This window comes from Peromyscus eremicus, unplaced genomic scaffold, assembly GCF_949786415.1.
Source record: "Peromyscus eremicus unplaced genomic scaffold, PerEre_H2_v1 PerEre#2#chr22_unloc_1, whole genome shotgun sequence".
In the NCBI taxonomy this organism is placed as follows: domain Eukaryota; kingdom Metazoa; phylum Chordata; class Mammalia; order Rodentia; family Cricetidae; genus Peromyscus; species Peromyscus eremicus.
Window position 1 is genome coordinate 4,316,009 of NW_026734286.1, and position 24,653 is coordinate 4,340,661.

At 49.7% G+C, this 24,653-nt stretch overlaps 2 protein-coding genes, 1 long non-coding RNA gene and 1 pseudogene across 5 annotated transcripts in view; 3 read left to right on the top strand and 1 right to left on the bottom strand.

The window, feature by feature from the left end:
- Positions 1 to 7,605, top strand: part of Brd4 (bromodomain containing 4) — an 85,474-nt gene extending 77,869 nt beyond the window's left edge. For 2 of the 3 annotated variants that reach the window (XM_059252087.1, XM_059252089.1), the window contains 7 exons: positions 96 to 477; positions 1,063 to 1,650; positions 4,508 to 4,882; positions 4,996 to 5,126; positions 5,254 to 5,459; positions 5,542 to 5,800; positions 6,074 to 7,605. In XM_059252087.1, coding sequence (XP_059108070.1) covers positions 96 to 477; positions 1,063 to 1,650; positions 4,508 to 4,882; positions 4,996 to 5,126; positions 5,254 to 5,459; positions 5,542 to 5,800; positions 6,074 to 6,142 — 2,010 coding nt within the window. In that variant the 3' untranslated portion in view covers positions 6,143 to 7,605. The remainder of the gene's footprint in view (positions 1 to 95; positions 478 to 1,062; positions 1,651 to 4,507; positions 4,883 to 4,995; positions 5,127 to 5,253; positions 5,460 to 5,541; positions 5,801 to 6,073) is intronic. The other variant, XM_059252088.1, reaches the window with a different exon arrangement.
- A 2,232-nt stretch (positions 7,606 to 9,837) lies between these two features.
- LOC131900653 (uncharacterized) lies at positions 9,838 to 13,618 on the bottom strand. Its single transcript, XR_009376259.1, has 3 exons — positions 13,387 to 13,618; positions 11,782 to 12,033; positions 9,838 to 10,739 (listed from the first exon to the last, which is right to left on the bottom strand). It is a non-coding gene; the product is annotated as an uncharacterized LOC131900653 (long non-coding RNA).
- On the top strand, positions 13,407 to 18,449 carry Ephx3 (epoxide hydrolase 3). Its single transcript, XM_059251956.1, has 7 exons — positions 13,407 to 13,838; positions 13,970 to 14,055; positions 14,412 to 14,569; positions 14,709 to 14,837; positions 17,480 to 17,583; positions 17,678 to 17,814; positions 17,924 to 18,449. The coding sequence occupies exons 1-7, from the start codon at positions 13,407 to 13,409 to the stop codon at positions 18,147 to 18,149; spliced, it is 1,272 nt and encodes a 423-aa protein (XP_059107939.1). The 3' UTR covers positions 18,150 to 18,449.
- A 994-nt stretch (positions 18,450 to 19,443) lies between these two features.
- On the top strand, positions 19,444 to 19,853 carry LOC131900427 (small ribosomal subunit protein eS12-like; annotated as a pseudogene).
- The last annotated feature ends 4,800 nt before the right edge of the window (positions 19,854 to 24,653 follow it).

The window sequence follows — 24,653 nt, forward strand, 5'->3', positions numbered from 1 at the left end:
GTAGCCAGCTCCTCAGCTGAGAGGGTGCTGTGGATCTGCCCCTGCTGGTTTCTCCAGTCTGACATTAGCCTGTGTGTCTTTGTGTGTGCCTGCAGCATCACCACCATCACCATCCACAGATGCAGACAGCCCCAGCTCCTGTGCCCCAGCAGCCACCCCCGCCTCCCCAGCAGCCTCCTCCACCCCCACCTCCGCAGCAGCAGCAGCAGCAGCAGCAGCAGCCCCCACCCCCCCCACCGCCGCCCTCCATGCCACCGCAGACTGCCCCAGCGATCAAGTCCTCGCCCCCACCCTTCATCACTGCCCAGGTACCCGTCCTGGAACCACAGCTACCAGGCAGTGTATTTGACCCTATTGGCCACTTCACCCAGCCCATCTTGCACCTGCCGCAGCCGGAGCTGCCACCTCATCTGCCCCAGCCGCCTGAGCACAGCACTCCACCCCATCTCAACCAGCATGCTGTGGTTTCTCCTCCAGGTGAGCCATGGCTATCTCTCCCTTTTGCCACCTTGGTTCTACCACATCATGACCAGGTACTCTAGGCACCCTATTAGCTTTAGTAATTAAGTTAGTTGCTTGTCTGGGACATGACTGGCATGTCAGAAGATTGTAGTTTAATTCTTTGGGGCCAGGCATTATGTCAGAAAAGATTGGATTTGTCTGCAGCTCTTGGTTTAGGGTATGGAGGAGACATTCATAGTTAATCCCATGGAACTTGGACAACATAAAAGGAGGGTGGAGAGATTTGCTCAACATCTTGGCAGGCTGGTAAGTCTGTGAGTAGTTGTCAAAGACCTACAGTGAGGCCTGAAGGTCTGTGCAGGAAACTAGAGGAAGCGTCAGGGACACAGAATATAGGGCAGGATGACTATAAGGAACTTACTCCAGTAGGTTTTTCTGAATGCCATCTTTATTGTGCTATTTGTGGGAGCTTGTGGAGAGTGCAGGAGGAGCTAAAAGAGATCACTGTAGTGTAAACAAGGTTAGGACAGAGCAGAAAAAACAGTCCAGAATCTTAGGTAGGTAACTAAGGTCTCACTTCCATATTTTTTGTCATTCCAGCTTTGCACAATGCGCTGCCCCAGCAACCATCTCGGCCTAGCAACCGAGCTGCTGCTCTGCCTCCAAAACCTTCCCGACCCCCAGCTGTGTCCCCTGCCCTGGCCCAGCCCCCGCTACTCCCACAACCACCCATGGCTCAGCCCCCACAAGTGCTGCTGGAGGATGAAGAGCCACCTGCCCCACCCCTCACCTCCATGCAGATGCAGTTATACCTACAGCAGCTGCAGAAGGTGCAGCCCCCCACACCACTACTCCCTTCCGTGAAGGTGCAGTCTCAACCCCCACCCCCTTTGCCACCTCCACCCCATCCTTCTGTTCAGCAGCAGCAGCTCCAGCAGCAACCTCCACCACCCCCACCTCCTCAGCCCCAACCACCACCCCAGCAACAACACCAGCCCCCACCACGGCCAGTTCACTTGCCATCCATGCCCTTTTCTCATATTCAGCAGCCCCCACCACCTCCAGGCCAGCAGCCTACTCACCCACCCCCAGGCCAGCAGCCACCCCCACCACAGCCTGCCAAGCCCCAGCAAGTCATCCAGCATCACCCTTCCCCCCGACACCACAAGTCGGACCCCTACTCAGCTGGTAAGTGGTTCCAGTTCTTGAACTCAAGGGAGTCTGGAGCTGGGCCTGGTGACTTACGCTGTCTGACAATGCAGTATTAGTTATATGTCAGGCTTCAGTAAGTTCAGAGGCAAACCCTGTCGGCATTGAGTGGGAGTATCGCTGCCCCTGCTTTGTGTTTATCAGCCTGTCATGCTCACAAGCAGAGATAGCCCAGACAAAGACCTCCCTCGACCTTAATCCTGCTAGGTGGAAACCAGGATCTACCCATTCAAGGTTAGGGTAGGTTTCTTGGCGTTGACTGTGGTAAGCAGGAGAACAAGTTGGGAATCAGAGACTGTTGAGAATCAGGCTCTGTACTAAGCCCTAAAGACCCAGGTGGCATTGCATGGACCGTGTTAGTAAATATGACTGGGACTCAGAAGCAGAATCCACTCAGGAACCCTGCCTGTCTCCAGCCTAGTGCAGACTTCCCATTCCCAACAGTGTTGTTTAGGGCATACTCTTTCACCTTTGTTGTTGTTGTTTGTTTGTTTGTTTGCGTTTTTGAGACAGGGTTTCTCTGGAGCCCTGTCTGCCTTGGAACTTGCTCTGTAGACCAGGCTGGCCTTGAACTCACAGAGATCCACCTGTTCTGCCTCCTGAATGCTGGGATTAAAGGCATGTGTTACCACTGCTAGGCTTCCCATTCTTCCATACTTGACAAATATTGGTAACCAAAATGCTCTGGCAATCTCTGGCTAGAAAGTGTTCCAGTCAAAGCTTACAGTAGCATCTTTACAGTAACATTGGAGGGCTAGAGTGGGATGCCTGGGCTTAGCACTGTACATTGACAATGCAGTCTGCCTTAGGGTGGAACTACTAAAATTGAGTAGCAAAGTAGGACTGTGAGTAGTGCTCCTAGATTCAACACAAGCTGCCAGGTGACAAGTGAATTGTTGCATGCCCTGAGCTGAGAGCAGCTGTTGATTCTCTGGGAAAAACTAGCGTTGGACATGGTCACCCATGCAGCTGTGCTGTCATCAGCCTGTGCAAGGAAGGTGGTAAACAGGTGGCAGCAGAGTCAGCTCTGGGCAGCCGAGGCCAGCAGCCAAAGACCTCTACTTTTTCTTCGAGTCCTCAGAGCCCGAACCCAAGCTGCTGTAACCTAAGGACATATGGAACCATATGGGTTGGAACCTAGCTGACAGCTCTGGGCTAAAAACCAAGTGTCACCAGGCGGTGGTGGCACACACCTTTGATCCCAGCACTCAGGAGGCAGAGGCAGACGGATCTCTTGAGTTCGAGGCTAGTCTGGGCTACAGAGTGAGTTCCAGGAAAGGTGCCAAAGCTACACAGAGAAACCCTGTCTTGAAAAACCAAAAAACAAAACAAAAAAAAAAAAAAACAAAAAAAACCCAAAAAAACAACAACCAAAAAAAAACAAAAAAACAAAAACAAAAACAAAAAAAAAACACCCAGATTGTTAAGAGACACTCAGTTGGACACTCAGCCAATTTCCCAGCACCATCCCTGAACTGCTAAGCCAGTTCTCCAAAGCCACCAGAAAAACCATAGGCCACAGTCTTTTGTTGCCCATGTCAGCCTTACCAGGTGTTCTTGGTGACACTGCCACAGATGACAGGCAGTCACAGACACGAACCTGTGATCTACAGACAAGTGGAGCCAGGGTGCTAGCTTTTAAGGAGTTCCGACAAGCTGGAATGGAAGACAAGTCAAAAGGTGTCAGAAACTCACCCTATTGGATTTTGGTACTGGCCCAACAATGGAGCCAAGAGTCTGCCACATACACAATTTTATGGTCTGTTTCAGGTCTGCCAAAATAGACACCTTAGACTGGAGGGGAGGGGATGGGATGTTATCAAATGACCTAAGGGTTCCTGTGCTAGTATATAATGGCTTAGAGGTAGAACCTGGAGGACTAGTCTGGGCTCTAGCTAGCTGAGCTATAACAGATGGCAAGGTCCCATTCTAGCTGGTATTTAAGTAGACAGCAAGCTATGTGGGAATGGATGTGATTCAACTTCTCCAGTTCCCTAGACCAGAGGCTCTGGCTAACTCTACTCGGAGCTCAGTTTCTGCATTGGTACAGCTGAGTGTCAGAACTAAACGTTCTGTATTTCCTTTGCTAGTGTAGAGCTCCCTGGCACTCCTCTAACCTGTGCCAGGTGCTTAGGTAGCCACGTGGCTTTCTTATACCTGTTGCTTAGATAGATGCAGGTAGTAGACTGACCATGAGCTCTGGACCCTGTTGTACTTGCTTTGCTCAGGTAGAGGTCATTCCCAGATTCTCCTCCGTTCTGTAGGATGAACAGACTCAGCTAGGAAACAGCATTAATTAGGGCAGACCACATTCACCCCAGGGCCTGGGCTTCATTAACTCTGTGACCACCCAGACTACAGGGTGGCAAAGTAGATAGATGATCAGGTTGAGTCTTCAGAATTTATTTGATCTCCCTTGTATAACCCAAGTTAACTTTATAGAGCCTTCTTGGGGGGCGGGGAGGGGACTTTTAAAATGCTCTGGAATGCAGACCTTACATGAGATCTAATATGCTAGAAATGTGTGTTTAACAAAGCTTCCTGGGTAATACTGAGGTGCAGAAGAGTCAAACTTTGGGACTTAGCACCTCAGGACTACAGAAAAGCTTTGGCATCCAGCTCAGGGGCATGACTAAATAGGCCTAGAGGGTCCTCAGTCCTTCAGGGTAGGGCAGTCATGTCCTTGGCAGGTATAATGGATACTGTGAGTCTCCAAGCTTGTTTGGGCTACAAGGTAGTCTATGAATAGCCTGACCTTTCTTTGATTACCGTTTTCTCAAGGCCCAAATGGCTCAGGGCTAGTGGCCTATATACCAGTTCTTATCTTGTTTCCTAGGTCACCTTCGTGAAGCCCCCTCTCCGCTTATGATACATTCCCCTCAGATGCCACAGTTCCAGAGCCTGACTCATCAATCTCCACCCCAGCAAAATGTCCAGCCTAAGAAGCAGGTAAAGGGCAGGGCTGAGCCACAGCCCCCAGGTCCAGTCATGGGCCGAGGCCAGGGATGCCCACCTGCCTCACCGGCTGCCGTACCTATGCTGTCCCAGGAGCTGCGTCCACCCTCAGTTGTCCAGCCCCAGCCCCTGGTGGTAGTAAAGGAGGAGAAGATCCACTCACCAATCATCCGCAGCGAGCCTTTCAGCACCTCACTGCGACCAGAGCCCCCTAAGCACCCAGAGAGCATCAAGGCCCCAGTCCACCTGCCCCAGCGTGAGTGTCCTCCCTGCCTGCATCTGGGACTTGGGCCCCAGGCCTGTGCTGGCGATGACCGTGAGCCACGCCTTTCAGGTGGCCCAGACCCACATATCATTTGTCAATTCTAGGGCCTGAGATGAAACCTGTAGATGTAGGGAGGCCTGTGATCCGGCCCCCCGAGCAGAATGCACCCCCATCAGGGGCCTCTGACAAAGACAAACAGAAACAGGAGCCAAAAACGCCAGTGGCACCCAAAAAGGTAAGGACAGTAGGTGACCAAGGACTCTGAGGCATTCATCTCATTGAGATGGTTTTGGTGGGCATAAGCTCCCTGCCATATCCTGTGTAGCAGGTCCTTACCTGGCACCTGATTTCTGCCTCTGTAGGACCTGAAAATCAAGAACATGGGCTCCTGGGCCAGTCTGGTACAGAAGCATCCGACCACCCCATCCTCCACAGCCAAGTCCTCAAGTGATAGCTTCGAGCATTTCCGTCGTGCCGCTCGGGAGAAGGAAGAGCGGGAAAAGGCCCTGAAGGCCCAGGCTGAGCATGCAGAGAAGGAGAAGGAGCGGCTGAGGCAGGAGCGTATGAGGTGGGCTGGGGTCCATGCAGGGCACTGGGGCTCCCAGGGCCATACTGGGCTCCAGGCTGACCTGGGGCCCCGCTCTGCCCAGGAGCCGAGAGGATGAGGATGCGCTGGAACAGGCACGTCGAGCCCATGAGGAGGCACGACGGCGCCAGGAGCAGCAGCAGCAGCAGCAGAGGCAGGAGCAGCAGCAGCAGCAGCAGCAACAGCAGCAGCAGCAGCAGCAGGCAGCTGCTGTGGCCGCTGCCACCGCCCCCCAAGCCCAGAGCTCTCAGCCCCAGTCTATGCTGGACCAGCAGAGGGAATTGGCCCGAAAACGAGAGCAGGAGCGGAGGCGCAGGGAGGCAGTGAGTAGGGGTACCTGGTGGGAACTTTGGGGCAGGAGTCCACCTTGAAGATCCTGGGATAAAGAAGGTCCTAGGACCTAGGGAAGGATGGGCAGTAGCTCAGGCTATTGCACTACACCAAGCTGGTCTGATGGGTTCACTCGCACCTGGCTTTGAACAAAAGGGTCCGAGTGGGTATGAGGGGGCAGCACCTGGGAGCTATGCACAAACAGTATGGGAAACAGGTGGAACAGTGCACTCCAAACTCACTTCTACTTCCTTCTTCCCCTCCAGATGGCAGCTACGATTGACATGAATTTCCAGAGTGATCTTTTGTCAATATTTGAAGAAAATCTTTTTTGAGAGCACCTAGGTGACTTCTGCCTTTTTCTGGCAAAAATACTGACTCTCCATAGTGTTAGGGGCGGCAGTGGAGGCAGTAGCAGTGGCCAGGGTGTCTCTGGGCCTGGCTCTCCTGCATGCTATGCCCGGGGCAGGCCTGACGGGCAGCTGAGGATCACAGAGCCCATCTGCCTTACAGCCAGTCGGACAGACGTCCTACCACATGCCACCCCCTCAGAGGATGTCAGTTCAGAGCACGCCTCAATGTGAGTCAAGTGCCGGCTGGACCCAAGGCCTGCGTCCCCGCGTGCGGGGCAGAGGCCCTTCTCTGCGCCAAATGTCTACACAGTATACACAGGACATTGTTGCTGCCGCCACCGTGACTGACTGGTTTTCTGTCCCTGAGAACATGACGTTTGTGACGTCCTACCCATTGGGAGTCCTTCACACCCCAGCCATCGCTGCCCACTCCCAGGAGACCAGGGCAAGCCTGTGTGGACTGGAATGGCAAGGCACTGGCCCACCCCCTTGCTGGCACTGACTTTGCCTTGAACAGACCCTCTCCCCTCCCCCCACAAGCCTTTAATTGAGAGCCGCTCTCTATAAGTGTTCGCTTGTGCAAAAGGGAATAGTGCCATGGAAGTGTGTGTATGTCCATGGCAATTCGGATAGAGGTAACTGTTCATATGTATGGACAGGCCTCACCTGGGGAGTAAGGCCACCAACCAAAGTCAGTTCCTTCCCACCTGTGTTTCTAATTTTGTTTTGTTTTGTTTTTTCCTATATATATATATTTTTTGTTGAATTCTATTTTATTTTTAACTCTTCTCCTTCAGACACAGTGGCACTGCTTATCTCCGAAATGGTGTGATTGTCTCCTCATTGAGTGGCGGCTCCCACCGCGCTGTGGGTAGTGTGTGACCGTGGCTGTACTGTATAGTGAACATAGTTGGCATATCTTTGTTTGAAGTTTGTTGGTGACTCCACCAAACTGGTGTTAAAAAAAAATCCACAAAAAAACCCCGCACAAAACAAAAAAATCCTGCTTGTATTCTGTTTCAAACTTTATTAATCTTATTTTTAATTATAAAACCAGAAAGCTGCAATTTTTTCCCCTCTCCTCGTATTTGTTGGCTTCTGTGTTTTTTAATGTCAAATCTGTTTGTTTTTACCAAGAAAGGGAGAGCCTGGGGATGAGGTGGGCCCAGGCACTGGGGGGCTGCAGACTAAGGTAGAAGCTCCCCGTCCAGCACCTGGTTCAGACCAGCGGGCTGCACCTTCCTTCCCTTTTCTTTTTCTTTTTTTTTTTTTTTTAATTGGAGCCCCTGGTGAGGTTACACGTGCCATGAGAGCCCACTCTACACCACAGTGCTGGTGCCTCGGTGTTGGCCAAACTCTGGAGTCACTGACTGGCTTGACTTTCATATGGTGAATATGCATTTGGTCTGTACTGATCATGGAATAAACACATCTCTCTTTTTTAATGCTGGTGTCTCCCTGACATTTCTTTGTGAACCAACTAGGTTTTCTAGTTTGCTTAGGTTAGGCCCAGGTCCCTAGGTACCTTTGCATAAGATTTACCAACAGTGGCCACTGAACCTCTCTCCACTGGCGGGTCCTGCTTTTCCTGGGCAGGAGCTCCTTGGGCTCAGAGTTCCCCCCAAGTTGAAGCTGTAACAGGGAGCTAGAAACTCTGTAAATACCTGGACGGGGTGGTAATGGGCCTCAGTTAAACCTTGGCCAATATCCAGATCACACTAAACGATGGCCTCCTCCATTCTGGTCTCCTCTTCACACAAGGCTCTGGGCCACTTTTCCCACCATGTTTGCCTCTACCTAACTCCTAATTTGATTTAAGCTCAGGGTTAACCAGATAGTCTTAGGTAAGTGTACATTCCCTCCAAATAGGGTCTCTGTATTCCCACATATGAACACATTTCTGATGAGAAAGCCCCCAGATGGCTTTCCTGCCCACCTGTTCACACATGCCACAGCTACAAGGCGTGGGTGGCGCCCAAGAACAGTCGTCCCTAAGATGTAAGGTAAATAATTATATGTATGCAGAGACAAGACTGAAATATTTCTAGCACTGTTAACCTGTATCTCCTACCCCTCAACCAGAAAGGCCAAACCTCACAGTTAGGGTACCCAGCCAGTGTTCACCTCCCTGTTCTTAAGGTCCTGTCCCCCTCCAGGCATTTCATATACTACTATGTGGGAATGATGGCATTTTGGTCCTCTGAGGTTTTTTCTACCACTCTTGTTCAGATTATTTCCCCATGCTGGGCCCCACTTTTGAGCTGGGGAAATGATTTCATCTGTACCTTCTTGCTCAAGTTTTAAATGGCCTCCACACCTTCTGATGGGTGTTCCTCTAACTGGGTTGTAATTAGAACTGGGATCTATTTAATTTCTGACCATTTTCAAGTCCTTCCCGCAGTACTAGACATCTTAGTCCTATACAAGAATAAGAGGTGTGTACAAGCCCCCACTGTACTGTATGCACGGGTCGCTTGGCCAATAATTATGTCAGTGAATCTGAGACTTGTATTAAAATACTTTAGACATTTGTAGAAGGGAATTCGTAGACTTTTCACTTATATACTAAAGGGTTTTTTTTGTGCAGTTCTCATTGCAAAAATAAACATTTGTACTGAATATAAAGTTACCCTCCTGTGATTACTGATGTCTTTCTGAGTGTAGAGTTGGAAAATGGAGGTTAATTGGGGTGTAGAGACAAAATTGTATAGTGGAGTTCAATAAAGGGAAGTTCTTAGATGCCTATTGGCCAAAGATCCACGTTGGAGGCTCAGTAGAAATCCTGGGAACACCATGTTAGATAATTAATTTTATGGAATATTAAAGCAACCAAAGTTAGCCTGGTGTGGTGGTGATTCACACTTATAATCACAACACTCAGGAGGGTTGGAGGCAGGAAAAATGTGAGTAGGTGGCCAGCACCCCTTCCCACCCCGAAAAAAGCAGTACAGGTTAATCATGCAAGAAAAGAGATGGTAAAGTCAGAACAATAAAGACAGTGTCATTCTACTCAAGTGGATTTTTTACTGAGGTTGAACAGTGAATGGCCATTCTCCAAGGGTTTAATTACCGTCCTTGTGCAGAATAAATACACTGTTTAGTGTCCTGTTTGATAATAAAAAGGCATATAACAGTGGCAAGTGGAGCAAGAGATGAGTAGGGTGTAGAAGTGAGGGAGCCATGTGCAGTAAGTGGTGATAGGAGTGACTTGAGAGGTAATGCTCCAAGATGGTAAATGTATAACTAGCCACTTAGAAAGGCCCAGCTGGCCTGGCGGTGCTGGCCTGGCGGTGGTGGCGCACGCCTTTAATCCCAGCACTCGGGAGGCAGAGCCAGGCGGATCTCTGTGAGTTCGAGGCCAGCCTGGGCTACCAAGTGAGTTCCAGGAGAGGCGCAAAGCTACACAGAGAAACCCTGTCTCGAAAAACCAAAAAAAAAAAAAAAAAAAAAAAAAAAGGCCCAGCTGGTAGCATGCTTGGCTAGCATGCAAGAGGTTCTGGGTTTAATTGCAGCATTACACAAACCAGATGTGGTGATGCATCCCTGTAATTATAATACTCGGGAGCGAAGCAGGTGGATCAGAAGTTCTTGGTCATTCGCTACATAGAGGGTTTGAAGCCAGCTGTAGGGTACACGGAGCCCTGTCTCAGAGCTAGCCACTCAGGCATCAGGGGCTTCTCAGAAGGCTGAAACACAAGAGGATCCTAAGCAGTTTATAAGATCTTGTCTCAAGAATTTGGGTACAGATGGCCTATGTCTGTAATCCCATCAAGCCGGAAGGGGAGGCCAGTCACAGGCCAACCTAAGCTACATGGCTGCAAGAGTCAGCATGAAAACAAAAACCAATAAATAGTAATAATTGTTCCCCCCCCTTTATTGAAAATGTTATTTTTCAATAAAAGGGGGAGTTCCTGATTATAGTTTTCCCTCCCTCTACTAATCCCAGTTTCATCCTACCTGCCCTCTCTGGATCCACTTCATTTCTGTCTCATTAGAGAAGAACAAGCTTCTAAAAGATTGAGTCTGGACAAAGCAAGTCAACAGAAGGAAAAGAGCCCCAGGAGTGGGCACAAGAATCAGAGACCCAGCTGGGCTGTGGTGGTACATGTCTTTAATCCCAGCACTTGAGAGGCAGAGGCAGGTGAATCTGTTAGTTCAAGGCCAACCTGGTCTGCAAAGGAAGTTCTGGGACAGCCAAGGCTACTCAGGCTCAAAAAACAAACAAAAAAAGTCCACTTCTTCACACAATCAGAAGTCCCAATAAAATACTGAGCTGAATGAAAGCTATATACCCAGAGGACCTGGTCTGTGCTTGCTGCTTCCTTCTCTGTGAATTCATATGAGCCTTGCTTAGTTGATTCAGAGGGCCTTGTTCTCCTGGTGCCTTCCATTCTCTCTGGCTCTTCCACTCCACCTCCTCTTCCTTGGGGTTCTCGGAGCTCTGAGGGGAAAGATTTGATGGAGACCTCCCACTTAGTGCTAAATGTTCCAAGGACTCTCTCTGGCTGTGGGTCTCTGTATCTGCTCCCATGAGCTGCAGGAGGAAGCTTCTCTGATGATGACTAATTAAGGCATTGATCTATGAGTAGAACAGAAGATCATTAAGAGTCAATCCATTGATACTTTCTTTTTTTTTTTTTTTTTTTTTTTTGACCAATAGTATTTGTTTTTACCCTAGGTCTCTAGGCTATCTAGCCTCTGGTTCTTTGTTACCTAAGCAGTGTTGGGTGTGGGTTCTGTCTCATGGAGTGGGCTTAAGTCAAACCAGACCACAAGTTCGGTGCCACCATTTGCCCTAGCCTATCTTGCAGACAGGACAAATTGTAGGTCAAAAGTTTTGTATCTAGGTTGGTGTTTACGTTTCTCTTTTGGTAGCCTGCAGAGTACCTTTCCGAACCAAAGACACTAGAACATAGGGGTATAGGTACCAGCTCCACTTCTCCATGTTCAGTGAGTTGTGTGGGTATTGTCCTCTGCAATACTCACTGCCAGTTTGCAGAGAGCAACCCATTGTTTTAGCAACAGCCTGGGTTGTTTGGGAATTCCCATGGGACCCCATTGGCCAATAGCTTGCAACCCAGTCCTGGTACTGGAAGCCTCATTTGGTGACAAGAGATGGTCAGTTGAGACTCTGTCTCCCCTATTAGGAGACCTCATTAGGATCACCCTCATATATTTTAAGATGTTTCCACTGCACTAGGTTTCCATACCATCCTTCAAATGCCTCTCTATTCCAGCTGTCTCTCCTCTATTCCCTCTCTCAACCCTATTTCTCCTCCCTACCTGATCCTCTTGTTCCAATCCCCACATGTCCCCACATAAAATCTATTCTAAAATCCCTCCCAGGGAGATCCATGTTCCTTCCTCTATACCTAACCTCTCTGGGTCTATGGACTGTAGGTTGGTTATCATTTATTTAATGGCTGATTCCCACATTTAAGTGAATTCATACCATATTTATCTTTCTAGGGCTAGGTTACCTCAGGATGATTTTTTTTTTCCTGGTTCCATTCATTTGCCTACAAGTTTCATGTTTGCAAAAAAATTTTTAGCAGCTGAGTAATACTCAGTAATCAATTTTTTTTAAGGCTAAGAGTGAAGCTCACTGCTGAAGTGCTTACCCTGCATGTGCAGAGCTCTAGGCTCAGTCGATACTACCACAATGATAGAAGCAGCCACAGAAGTGCTTCTCTCTAAATACCTAATATTTCTCTAGATAACCGCCAGAAGAAATTTGAAAGCTTGCCAGTGGCCTCAGTGTTGGATGAAACACAGGTTGCTGCTTCCATGTTGTCCTGGATTGCTGCTAAGGCAGATAGATGATAGATAACTTCAGGCAAAATGACCTCATCCCGGAATTTCAGGTTCATAATCTGTAATGTGAGGATATGATAATGCTACCTACATGTACCAGGGTTGCTACAAGGGTTAAATAATGGGTGTCCCTAAAATAGTAAAGGATCTTGGGAAAGGTTGCAAAAGGAGCTAGCTTCTTGCTGAGACACGACTCGACGCAATGCCCCATCATACCGGGCGCTGCCCTGTTTCCTCTTTCAACCAGAGCCGCAGTGACCCAGTCTGCCCAGGCTAGCTCCAGCTTCCAAGTCGGGCCTGTTCTCTGGGAGGCAGGCAGAGTTTGCCCAGGGTTAGCTGCCACCTACAGAGCCTGGACCTCAACAGGAGCTACTTAGCACCTAGGCCCCACCCTTCGTTTAGAAATCCATGGCCACTGCTGTCCAATCACAGTCGTGTAGGGGTGGATCGACGGACTTTCTAAACCAACGAGAGGAGAGGACACGGCGGGGTTGGAACCAGGTAAAGGCGGTGATGGGTCCCATCCAGACCAGGAGAAGGTCGAGGTCAAGGGGAATGTCGCGCCCTCTAGCTTAGGAAGTACACGGTGAGACTCCTACTGCCCACATCTGCCTACTACTCCCAGCTGTCTATATAGGGCTGTCCGGCCTTCCGCATCTGGGTTTGCTCCACTCTCATGTCAGTTTCCGGCCTCTCTGCAGCTTCAGAACAAACTCCAGTTCTTGCGTCTAGCCTTTACCAGGCCAACAAGCCCAGCCTTTGTCTTTCTCATCTAAATACAGACTCCCCCTAATTCCCCTTCCACCTTCATAAAGCGCGCCCCACACCCTTGCACAGCATCTGGGCTAAACTGGGTCCACCCACCCTGAGTATGCCAGGCCCCTTCGCTCAAAGCTCCACCCATCTCACAGAGCGCTTCCCTCTTACTCCAGGCTTCGGCTGGCCTTCCTTAGAGCCTTGCCAGTTGCTGTTTATTTTTTGTATGTAGCCCTGACTGGTCTAGAACTTGCTGAATAAATCAGCCGGCCTTGAACTCAGAGATCTGCCTGCTTCTGCTGAGGTTAAAGCGCCGAGGGGGTGCACGTGCTGCAGCGTGAGTGTGGTCAGAGGACAACTTGTGAGAGTCAGTTCTCTCCTACCACTGTGGTTCCCAGGGATCAGACTTAGGTGGCCAGGCGTGGCGCCAAGTGCCCTCAGCTGCTGAGCCATCTCTAGGCCCTGAACACCGCCGCCTGCTTGCTACAGGAATCATTTTAATCCCCTGTCCCTGTCTTAAGCTCCATCCAAGATGACCTAGGGCGCTGCCTACGGTCCCTCTTTCCCCCAAAGTTCCTCCCCAACCACAGAAACCCGATCCTCTCAGGCTCCACCCCCCTCATCTTTAAGTGTCTCATCCAGCCCAGGTCGTTTACCTGCCACTTTGGAGTGAGTCATGTGCGGTGGCAGTCTCTGCCCGAGCCGTTCACCTGTCTCCTCAGGGGGTTCCGCAGCGCCCGACAGCACAGTGGGATCCCCAAACAAAGGCGGTGGGCTCCCGGAGCCGGCACCGCCGGTTCAGTCCTCCGACCACGGCTCTGTCGTTGTCCCAGAGCGCGAGGACATGCCGGAGTTTGTGGTGACGGCGCTGCTGGCGCCCTCACGCCTCTCGCTGAAGCTGCTGCGCGCCTTGGTGATGAGCCTGGTGTATCTGGCTGCCTTGGTGGCCGCTGCTGTCTACAGCTGCAGCGCGCTCACCACCGTGCTGTGCCGCCCCCGCCGGGGCTGCTGCGGCCGCCAGCGGCTGTCGGCGCCAGACTGCCTGAGAGACCCCACGCTGGGCGAGCACTGCTTTCTGACCCTTAGGGTGAGTGCCCCTTGGAGGCAGGTTTCGTGGGTGGGGTGGATGGAGAATGAAGAAAGGGGGTTGAAATGTGGAGTCCAAATGGCTCTGGGCCCATCGAGGAAGGAAGCTCCCTTACCTGCCTCAGCTCTTACTTAGATTGGGCTTTCCCTCAGAGTTCCGGCCTACGTCTTCACTATGTCTCTGCTGGTCGTGGCAATGGGCCCCTCATGCTATTTCTGCATGGCTTCCCAGAGAACTGGTGAGTCTGGGTCCCTGGGTCCTGGTGCTCACTGGACTGGGGAAAAGTAGAGCTCTGACCATGAGAAAATGGGAACTAACAGGGTTGAGTAGTCCTGGGGTTACAGAGCATAAAAAGCCCAGAAGGTGGGCAAAGGGGCAGAGATACCGCCCCAAAGGGTGGGTTATCCCTCTGAAGAGACTGGACAAGGGGGCTATTGAAGGTGAGGTGGCCTTGGGCCTCTCTGCCTGGAAGTCCCCCATTTCCTTTCTAAGAAGTCCAGAGCAGAAAGGCGGGGTGGCCTAAGGTATTTGCTGGGTATAGGAGGTACCATCCTGCAGACGGCTGACTCAACTCCCAACTCCCTCACCGGGCAGGTTCTCCTGGCGCTACCAGCTGCGGGAGTTCCAGAGCCGTTTCCATGTGGTAGCTGTGGACCTGCGTGGTTATGGCCCCTCAGATGCTCCAAAGGATGTGGACTGTTATACAGTTGACCTGCTGTTGACTGATATCAAGGATATCATTCTAGGCCTGGGTATGATTCAGTACCCAACTCAGGACAGGCCTCTCCCATCCTGTACACTCATCCCATCTTTGCTCCTTTTGGGACCCACTCCCACAATTCTACCTCACCCCTACTACATCTTACACCATCATCTTTGCCCCCGCCCCAGGGTACTCCAAGTGCATCCTTGTGAGCCATGACTGGGGGGCTATCCTTGCCTGGAATTTCTCCATCTACTTCCCATCCCTAGTGGAGCGGATGGTCGTGGTCAGTGGACCTCCTATGTCAGTGTTCCAAGGTGCGTGGGGAGTGCTGGGATGTGCCTAAATGCCAGGGTGTATGTCTGTGACCTGTCACTGTGTCAGGGACAGAAATCAATGAGAATGTACTTAGGAATAACCTGAGTATAACAAAATGCTTTGGACTAGGGCTGGGATACAGCTAAGTGGTTGAACATTTGTTTAGTATATTAGAGGGCCTGGATATAATCTCCAACATTAAGAGAGAGAGAAGGAGTGAGGGGGGGAGAGGGAGAGAGAAAGAGAGAGGAGAGGAAGGTCCCGGTTGGGGGGGGGGAGAGGGAGAGAGAGAGAGAGAGAGAGAGAGAGAGAGAGAGAGAGAGAGAGAGAAGAGGAAGGTCCTGGTTCAGAGAGAGAGAGAGAGAGAGGAGGGAGAGGAAGGTCCCAGTCAGGAATGTTTCTGATTTTGTATTTTGTTTTATTTTAGAGCATTTAAACGTATAAAAAGATAACTTGTTGCTAGAGCCTAAATCTAAGTATGAAATTAATTTAATCTTCTTATAAGGCCTGTACACGCAGACTGAAAGTAATGAATACAATAATTTTGGTAATTTTGTGTATGAAGGAAAGTTTGTGGAGTTGGCTATACTAGCATATCCCTATTAATCTCAGCACTTGGGGCGGGCCGGGGCTGGAGCGACGGCTCAGCAGTGAACACTTGCCAGTCGAAGAACTCTTGGATTCCTAGTGCCCACATGGTGGCTCACGGTCACCTGGAACTCCAGTTCCAAGGGATCTAATGTCCTCATGTGGCCTCTGTGAATATCAGGCACATACACTGTACACATACATACATGTAGACAAAATACCCACACATACATAAAAATAATAAGTCTAAAAAGAAGCCAGTCATAGTGGTGCGCACCTTTAATGCCAAAACTCAGGAGGCAGAGACAGATTTCTGTGAGTTAGTTCCAGGACAGCCAGAGCTGCACAGTGAGATCCTGTCTCAAAAAAACTGATCCAAAACAAAAGAAACATAAGTCTAAAAGAAAAATCAGTATTTGGGAAACTGAGTCAGGAGGATCATGAGTTAGAGGCCAGCCTGGGCTATACAACAAGATCCTATTTGTAACAAACATGACACACCATAACACACACACACACACACACACACACACACACACACACACACACGAGTGTACATCAGAGGTCAGCTGTGGAATTTCCCACGTGTAGTACCATTTAACACTGAAAAGTTTCATCAAGGCGTGGTCTCATATGCTTTTAATCCCGGCACTCGGGAGGCAGAGGCAGGTAGATCTCTGTGAGTTCGAGGTCAGGTCTAAAGACCTAGTTTCAAGACTATACAAAAATACCCAGTCTCAAAAAACCAAAAAAAAAAAAAAAATTTTTTTTTATTGAGGGTGGTCAACCTCGGCCTGCCAGTTGCCTATGGTAAACTTACATAGCATCACTTTACAAGGCTCTTGGGTTTTACGAAAGTGTTATTAGCTTTTTGTTCCAGCTGAGGGAAACTGAGGCAAAGGAAACAATGTTGTCTCTTTCTTTCTTTCCCGGCCTGGAGCTTGCTACATCTCCCAGGCTGGCCTTGGACTCCTCGAGATACATCTGCCTCTGCCTCCTGAATGCTGGGATCAAAGGCGTGCGCCTCTATCCCCAGCCCTGATGTCTTTCTTTTGACAGTGGAAGACAGAGACAACTCGCCAACCACACCACAATGAGTCAGATGCCCTCTCTGGTCACCTAATGTCTTTTGTCACTGACCTCCATTTATTGGTTAGTTAGTGTGGGGGTAGAGGAGGAGATAATGGAATCTAGAGCCTCAAGACTGCTAACCACATACTCTGCACGGAACTGCACCCCATGTCTTACCTGGATAGCACTGTAATCTTTACTGTTTGGTATCTGTCTTCTTCTACTCCTTTCTGCAGGACCCTGGTACACAGTAGGTGCTCAATAAATGTTTATTGGGTGAAGCAGGGGAACTATGTCCAGGCCTAAGCAAAGGAAGCCTGCTGGTATCTCTGGGGGCACCCAGGAGCTACAGAGGAAGGCATCCCCATTTTTCTGTTTGTTTGATTGTTTTTTTGAGACAGGATTTCTCTGTGGAGCCCTGGCTCTCCTGGATCTTGCTCTGTAGATCAGGCTGGACTCGAACTCACAAAGATACACCTGGCTCTGCCTCCCAAGTGCTGGGATTAAAGGTGTGAGCCACCATCACCCGGCCCATTCTTTTTTTTTTTTTAAGAGTTATTTTTGTTATATGTTTCTCTCTCTCTCTCTCTCTCTCTCGTGTGTGTGTGTGTGTGTGTGTGTGTGTGTGTGTGTGTATGTGTGTACGACTGCCATGGAGGCCAAAAGAGGGCATTAGATCCCATGGAGCCGGAGTTACAGGCCATTGTATGCCACCCAATATGAGTACGAGGAAGCAAACTTCGGGCCGCGGAAAAGCAGCAAGCCCTTCTAAACACTGAGCCATCTCTCTAGCTTCGCCTGTTCTGCAGCTCTAAAGAAAACTTGGCAGGCCAGTACTCAGCCACAGTGGGGTCAGTGTCTTCACAGACAGGCCAGCAGTAGCGGTGTTCTAGAGGCCCGTGTGCCTGAGCTGGGTGTGTAGGAATATAGGAGCACAGGGCCATCTCAAGCCCAGACCTCACATCCTTTACCCTCTTCCTAGAATACTCAATCCGCCACATTGGCCAGTTATTCCGATCGAACTACGTGTTCCTGTTCCAGCTTCCCTGGCTGCCAGAGACGCTCCTGTCTTTGTCGGACTTCCAGGTGCAGTGTGGGCTGAGGTCCAGGAAGAGGGGAAGAGCAGATTGGGGCTGAGCAGGCTGGACACTGAAACCAACGCTCTGCTGTTTACACCCAGATTCTGAAAGCCGTTTTCACCCACCGCAAGAAGGGCATCCCGCGTCTGACCCCCTGTGAACTTGAAGCTTTCCTTTATCACTTCTCGCAACCTGGAGGCCTCACGGGGCCCATCAACTACTATCGGAACCTGTTCAAGTAAGGCTACACCCAGGAGAGAAGCTCAGGAGCGTGCCAGCTCCCCCCACCCCACCCCCCAAAAATGAAGGTAGCCATTCTTCTGTCTAACTGTCTGTCTTGGCCGTAGGAACTTCCCCCTGGAGCCCCAAGAACTGTCCACACCCACACTGCTGCTGTGGGGGGAGAAAGACCACACCTTACAGCAGGGGCTTGTGGGAGCCATTGGTAGTCATTTTGTGCCGGGTCGGCTGGAAAGCCACATCCTGCCAGGCAGTGGGCACTGGATTCCACAGACCCATCCTCAGGAGATGCATCAGTACATGTGGGCCTTCTTGCAAGACCTACTGGACTAGTGGCCCCTGCTCGCCAGCCCAACAGGTACATAATATGCAGGAGCACACACCCTCCGTCCTTGTGGACCTGAGAGTCTGTGCAGTGTGTGCACACAGGATGGACTCCCAGCTCACCCACAGCAAATGACTCCGCTGTTGCACACAAAAGCATCCGTGGGTGCCCTGCCTCACACATAGCGTGGCTGTTTGACTTTGGTAGCCAAGAATGCTTCTCCCTTGTGGAGTCAGAAGACGAGACTGTCTTACCTCTCTTTTCCAAAGCGTTCCTGCCCCAGTGGCTACATAAACCACAAATTCTAACCTTTCTGTCTTGTTCTCTACCTCCAGTCTGCAGCTTAGGTCTTCTCCAATATTGCGAGCAATATATTTCTTTTTTGTTTTTTTTTTTTTTTTTTGAGACAAGGTTTCTCCGTGTAGCCCTGACTCTCCTGGAACTCACTCTGTAGACCAGGCTGGCCTCAAACTCACAGAGATCCGCCTGCCTCTGCCTCCAGAGTACTGGGATTAAAGGCGTGCGCCACCATCACCAGCTGCATCCAATTTATTTCTAACCCACAAGGATACTTCAATTTACATGTTAATTAGCTAAAATGAAATTTCATTTTACTGTGAAAAATACAGTGCCTCCAGAGCTGGGAAGGTGGCTCAGTGGTAAAGAGCATTTATTGCTCTTATAGAGCAATAAAAATTTTTTTCAAGACAGGGTTTCTCTGTGAAGCTTTGGCTGTCATGGAACTCTCTCTGGAGACTAGGCTGACCTGCCTGCCTCTGCCTCCACAGTGCTGGGATTAAAGGCATGTGCCACCACCGCCCAGCAAGAAGTACATATGTGTGTTTTTTTTTGTTTGTTTGTTTGTTTTTTTTTAAATACAGTGCCTTGGTCACAATAGCTGTGTTTTAACTGCTAAATCACATAAGTATAGAAAGTTGTATCAAACTCTTTCTTTTTGAATTTGAATATCAAATTCAAAGATGATATTACCAGCTTAAGAAAGATGGTTTGGTGGGTGGTGGTGGTGGCGGCGCACGCTTTTAATCCCAGCGATGGGGAGGCAGAGGCAGGGGGATCTCTGTGAGTTCAAGGCCAGCCTGGTCTACAGAGCGAGTTCCAGGACAGTCAAGGCTACACAGAGAAACCCTGTCTAAAAATCTCCCCCAAAAAAAGATGGCTCTGCAGGTGAGGGTACCTGCTACCAAGCCTGACAGCCCGAGTCCAGTTGAATGGGCACACAACCACACACATACAAAATAAGTAAATCAACTTTTAAAAAGAAAGGGGGGCTTGCTGGACACAATGGTGCACCCCTGCAATCTCAACACTTGAAGAGCTGAGGTGGGAATATTGCTGAGTTCAAGAGGTGCTGAAGACCGCCCTCATCCACAATGGCCTTTCACTTGGCATCCATGAAGCTGGCAAAGCCTTAGACAAGCGCCAAGCCCATCTCTGTGTGCTTGCATCCAGCTGTGATGAGCCTATGGACATCAAGTCGGTGAAGGCACTTTGTGCTGAGTGCCAAATCAACCTAATTAAGGTTGATGACACCAAGAAATTAGGGGAATGGGTAAGCCTGGAAACTGAGGAGCGGGGAAGCCTGGTAAAGTGGTTGGCTGCAGTTGGGTAATGGTTAAGGACTATGGCAAAGAATCTCAGGCCAAGGATGTCATCGAAGAGTACTTCAAATGCAAGAAATGAATGAATAAAAGTTTCCGCTTATTTTCTCAAAAATAAATAAACAAATAAGAACAACAAAGAGTGACCTGCTTCCCTGCCAGCGTGTAATCACCTAACCAAGAACGGACCCTCACAAGAAAAGAGGTGAGTGTGCCCACCCCTCCCCAGTTAAACCCAGGGCGGCTCCCAATGATCCCCCTCTCCATCATGACCAAATCCAAGTCAGCTTAAATTCTCTCTTCTCAGCCTGTCTCAGATCCCCAGGGAAGTAGCTCTGGGCTCTGTTAGGAAGCCTGGGATGCTAGACTCAGGACAAGAAGGGACCAGCTCCCCGAGTGGACATCTGGGAGCATGCAAGATGGCTCAGCAGGTGAAGGCACTTGCCACTAAGCCTGAAACCTGGTGACTTCAATCCTTGAGGCTCACATGATAGAAGGTGAGAGCTGACTCTCACAACTTGTCCTCTGACCTCCACATGTACACAGTGACACATGTGCATGCACACACGCGTACACACATACACTGCATGTGGAATAAATGGCCACCGTCTGGGATTTGAGGCCTCCAGCTCTTATTATCTCCTGCTCTAAATTGCCATTTTTTGTTCTTAGTAGCTGAAGCCGGTGTTGAACTGGAGATCTTCTTGCCAAAGCCTCCTGAGTACTGGGGTTACAGGCATGCGCTACCATATCTGACTTGGCCGAAATTCTGCTGAGTGTCTACAGGCCTCCACATGATGAGGTTACAAATGGAGGGCGAAAGCTGGGCATGGTAGGTGGTGAAAGCTTGTAAGCTCAGTACAGTGGAGGCTGTGGAAAATGATCACAGGTTCGAGGCCAGCTTGAGCTATGGAGTGAGAGTGAAACTAGCTTAGGCTACAGAGCAAAACGCAGTCTTAGAAAACCAAAACAATTATAAAACAAGTGTGAGCCGGGCGGTGGTGGCGCACGCCTTTAATCCCAGCACTCGGGAGGCAGAGCCAGGCGGATCTCTGTGAGTTCGAAGCCAGCCTGGACTACAGAGTGAATTCCAGGAAAGGCGCAAAGCTACACAAAGAAACCCTGTCTCAAAAAACCAAAAAAAACCAAAACAAACAAACAAAAAAAAACAAGTGTGAGGTGGCCCACCAGCTCCCGACTGGTCATAATAATCATAATATTATTTCTGTTGCCTAGTCTTTTACAATTAACTAATTAACTGATTATTTATTTATTTTGAGACAGGGTCTCGCTGTACAGCCTAGAATTTGCTATGTAGACCAGGCTGACTTGGTTCACCAGGATTAAAGGCATATGCTACTGAGTCTGTCTATTGTGTTGCCGTTGTTTTTAATTTTTATTTATTTATTTTGAGACAGGATCTCACCCTGTAGCCCTGGCTGACCTCAAACTCACAGAGATCCACCTGTCACTGCCTTCTAAGTGCTGGGATTAAAGAAATGAGCCATCATGCCTAACTATTATTATTATTATTATTATTATTATTATTATTATTATCATTATTACTACTGTTGTTATTTTTTGTTTTTGTTTTTTTGAGACAGGGTTTCTCTTTGTGTATAGTTCTGGCTGTCCTAGAACTCGCTCTGTAGACCAGGCTGGCCTTGAACTCACAGAGATCCCCCTGCCTCTGCCTCCCTAGTGCTGGGATTAAAGATGATGCGCCACCCCTGCCTGGCAGCCTAACTATTTTTTTTTTTTTAATATGTATGAGTGTAGCTTGAGTTTTCCTGCCTGGCCCACAGTCAGGACAAATCTCTCTCACCTGCCAGTCCCACAGCCGCTCAGACCCGACCAAGTAAACACAGAGACTTATATTGCTTTCAAACTGTATGGCCGTGGCAGGCTTCTTGCTAACTGTTCTTATAGCTTAAATTAATCCATTTTTATAAATCTATACCTTGCCACGTGGCTCGTGGCTTACCGGCATCTTCATATGCTGTTTGTCATCTTGGCGGCTGGCAGTGTCTCTCTGACTCAGCCTTCCACTTCCCAGCTTTATTCTCCTCCTTGTCCCGCCTACACTTCCTGCCTAGGCAATGGCCAATCAGTGTTTTATTTATTGACTAATCAGCAACACATTTGCCATACAAAACATCCCACAGCATATGAGTGTTTGCCTGTACGTATGCATACCTGGTGCCCATGGAGCCCAGAAGAGGATGTCGGATGCCGGGGAACTGGAGTTACAGAAGGTTGTGAGCCTCTGTGGGTGCTAGGGATTTAGGCTCTCTGCAGGAGGGACAAGTGCTCTTACACACGCTCCTAACTCCCAGCGTCTCTCTAGCCTCCCTTTCCCCTTTCCTCCTCCTCCTCCTCCTCCTCCTCCTCCTCCTCCTCCTCCTCCTCCTCCTCCTTCTTCTTCTAGGCAGAGTCTTGCTAGAATGTGTGGTCCTCCTGCCCCAGCCTCCTAAGTGCTGGGTTTGGGTTTACAGGTGTGCACTTCCATTGACTTGGTGTTCTTTTCTATTTTACCTTTTTTTTTTTTTTTTTTTTTTTAAATCTTTCCACTCTGCCTATTCTGTGGGTCTTGGGGATTGAACTCAGGCTGCCAATTTTGGCACGGAGCAGCTTTACCCACCGAGCCATCTCACTAGACCCCCCTCCCCCACCCCGTTTTGTTTGTTTTCAAGACAGGGTTTCTCTGTGTAGCCCTGGCTATCCTGGAACTAACTCTGTAGACCAGGCTGGCCTGGAACTCCGAGATCTGTCTGTCTGTCTCCTGAGTGCAGGGATCAAAGTGAGCCACCTCTCTCTTTTTTAAAATTACATTTAATTAATTAATTTCATGTGCATTTGTGTGTGTCTGTGTGTGTGTGTGTGTAGGGGGATATGCACACACGAGATGTCAGAGGATATCTTGAAGGAGTTGGTCTTTCTGTCCACTGTGTGGGTCCTGGGATCAGAACGCAGACCATCAGGCTTGGTGACAGGCATCTTTATCCACTGAATCATCTCACCTACCCTCATTATTATTATTATTATTATTATTATTATTATTATTGCATTTATTTAGTTTTTACTTACGTATTGTGTGTGTGCCTAGTGCTACAATGCTTGTTGAGGATGTCAGAAGTCAGCTTGCAAAAGTTCCTCCTCTCCTTCTACTATGTGGGTCCCGGGGATCAAAGTCAGGACATGAGGCTTGGCAGCAAGCACCTTCTCCAGATGAGCCATCCTGCTGCCTCCCACTGCCCTGGCTTTTGCTCATCCTCTGGAAACAATATCACCTGGAGCATGAGGGCTTGGGAAACCTGAAAAATGCTTCCTGTTTTGGAAATGCCTAACCAGAGACCTTTGTGCTGCCCCCACCCCCTCTTACCCCTAAAGAGACGTGCTTTTTACTGATCATATCATTGCTTTACTCAACTGCCATTGTTGTAAGTTCTGGGGATAGAATGTGAGGGGGAGGGCATCTTGGAATTCTGAGTTCGCAGACAGGGAGGGAATAGGAGACTATGCCAGTGAGTGACAGAACTCAGATAAGGCTTCCCTGAGGAACCACAGTCCTCGAGGGGGCGGCCGGGATGCACTTCTCCCAGGAATGGGAAACATCTACTGGGAAGGTCAAAAGAGGGAGTGAGCTCTGGGCATTGGAATAACATGGAGTCTAGTCACTGCTCCCAGACCATCAGGGGCTGCAAGCAGACTGATTGTCAAAGGGATCTGGGGAGAGTTTTTTTTTTTTTAAACAGAGGAGAGACATGGCTTGCATTTTGAAGAGCTGCCTGGGGCGGCTGGACAGTTCATGCAAGAATGCATGCGGGGAGACAGGAAAGAACTTTCTCAGACTGCAGACTGGGGACCCCTAGGGCCCGGCCTACTTGCACTATAGGGCGGAACCAAGGCCTGCCTTCCTGCAGATCAGGAGGAGGGACTCTCAGAGCCTAGCGTGGAGGTCTGGGACGAGAAAATCTGTAGCCCGGATGAGGATCGACACCTAGGTGGTGGGTCCACTGATGGTTGCCAGGGTGACGGGAGAAGCGTTGATGGTTGACCAGAACGAGGTAGCGGTTGTCTGGGTGACTAGAGAGGCCCCAGACAAAGGCTGACCGGAGGCCTTGGACAGTTGCTGGGACGGTTGCCAGGGTGACTAGAAGGCTCTGCCTTCCGTCAGTCCATCCCAGTCAGTCTCCCCACCCCCACCCCATCCCACCTCACCCCGCGCGCGCGCGCGCGCAATTCCAGAGAGGGAGTGGGAGCCAGCGGAGGAAGGGTCTTCTAAAGGAGGGGTCATATCCACTGGGCAGAGTCCTCTGACCAAGGCTGCCTTTCCCCAGCCTGAGCCAATCAATCAGGGAGTCATTTCCTTCTGACCTGGGGACCTAGCATAAGCATCACTTTGGGCGGGAGTGGAGGGCTGGGTTCCAAACCAAGTTCTCTAAGTCCTTGCCTTCAACCCCCTTTCCATCATTCATTCACTCATTCATTCACCCACTTACTCGCCCATTCATTCATTCATTCATTCATTCATTCATTCATTCGTTGGTTCGTTCGTTCTCATGCCACTGATAGAACACCGTCAGTCCTGCTCCAGAGAAAGGGACAGCGGAGACAAAGCCCGACAGGAACAGAGACACAGCAAGAATGTGGTCAGGCCCCAGTGGAGTAAGGAACCGGGCAGGGGCAGTGACCTGGTAGGAGGAAGGGAAGGAAGGCTGCCTGGAAGAGGCCGTCTCCGATGTGTGCTCCACCTTAGGGAAGCCCTCACCCACGCTGATTTATGATTTCCTCTACACTGGAGGCCAGGGGGCTAAAATGACGTGGGGTTGTAAAAGAACTTCAAAATACTAGCAAGGGAGGAGCCCGGATAAATCTGTGTGTGGAACCTCA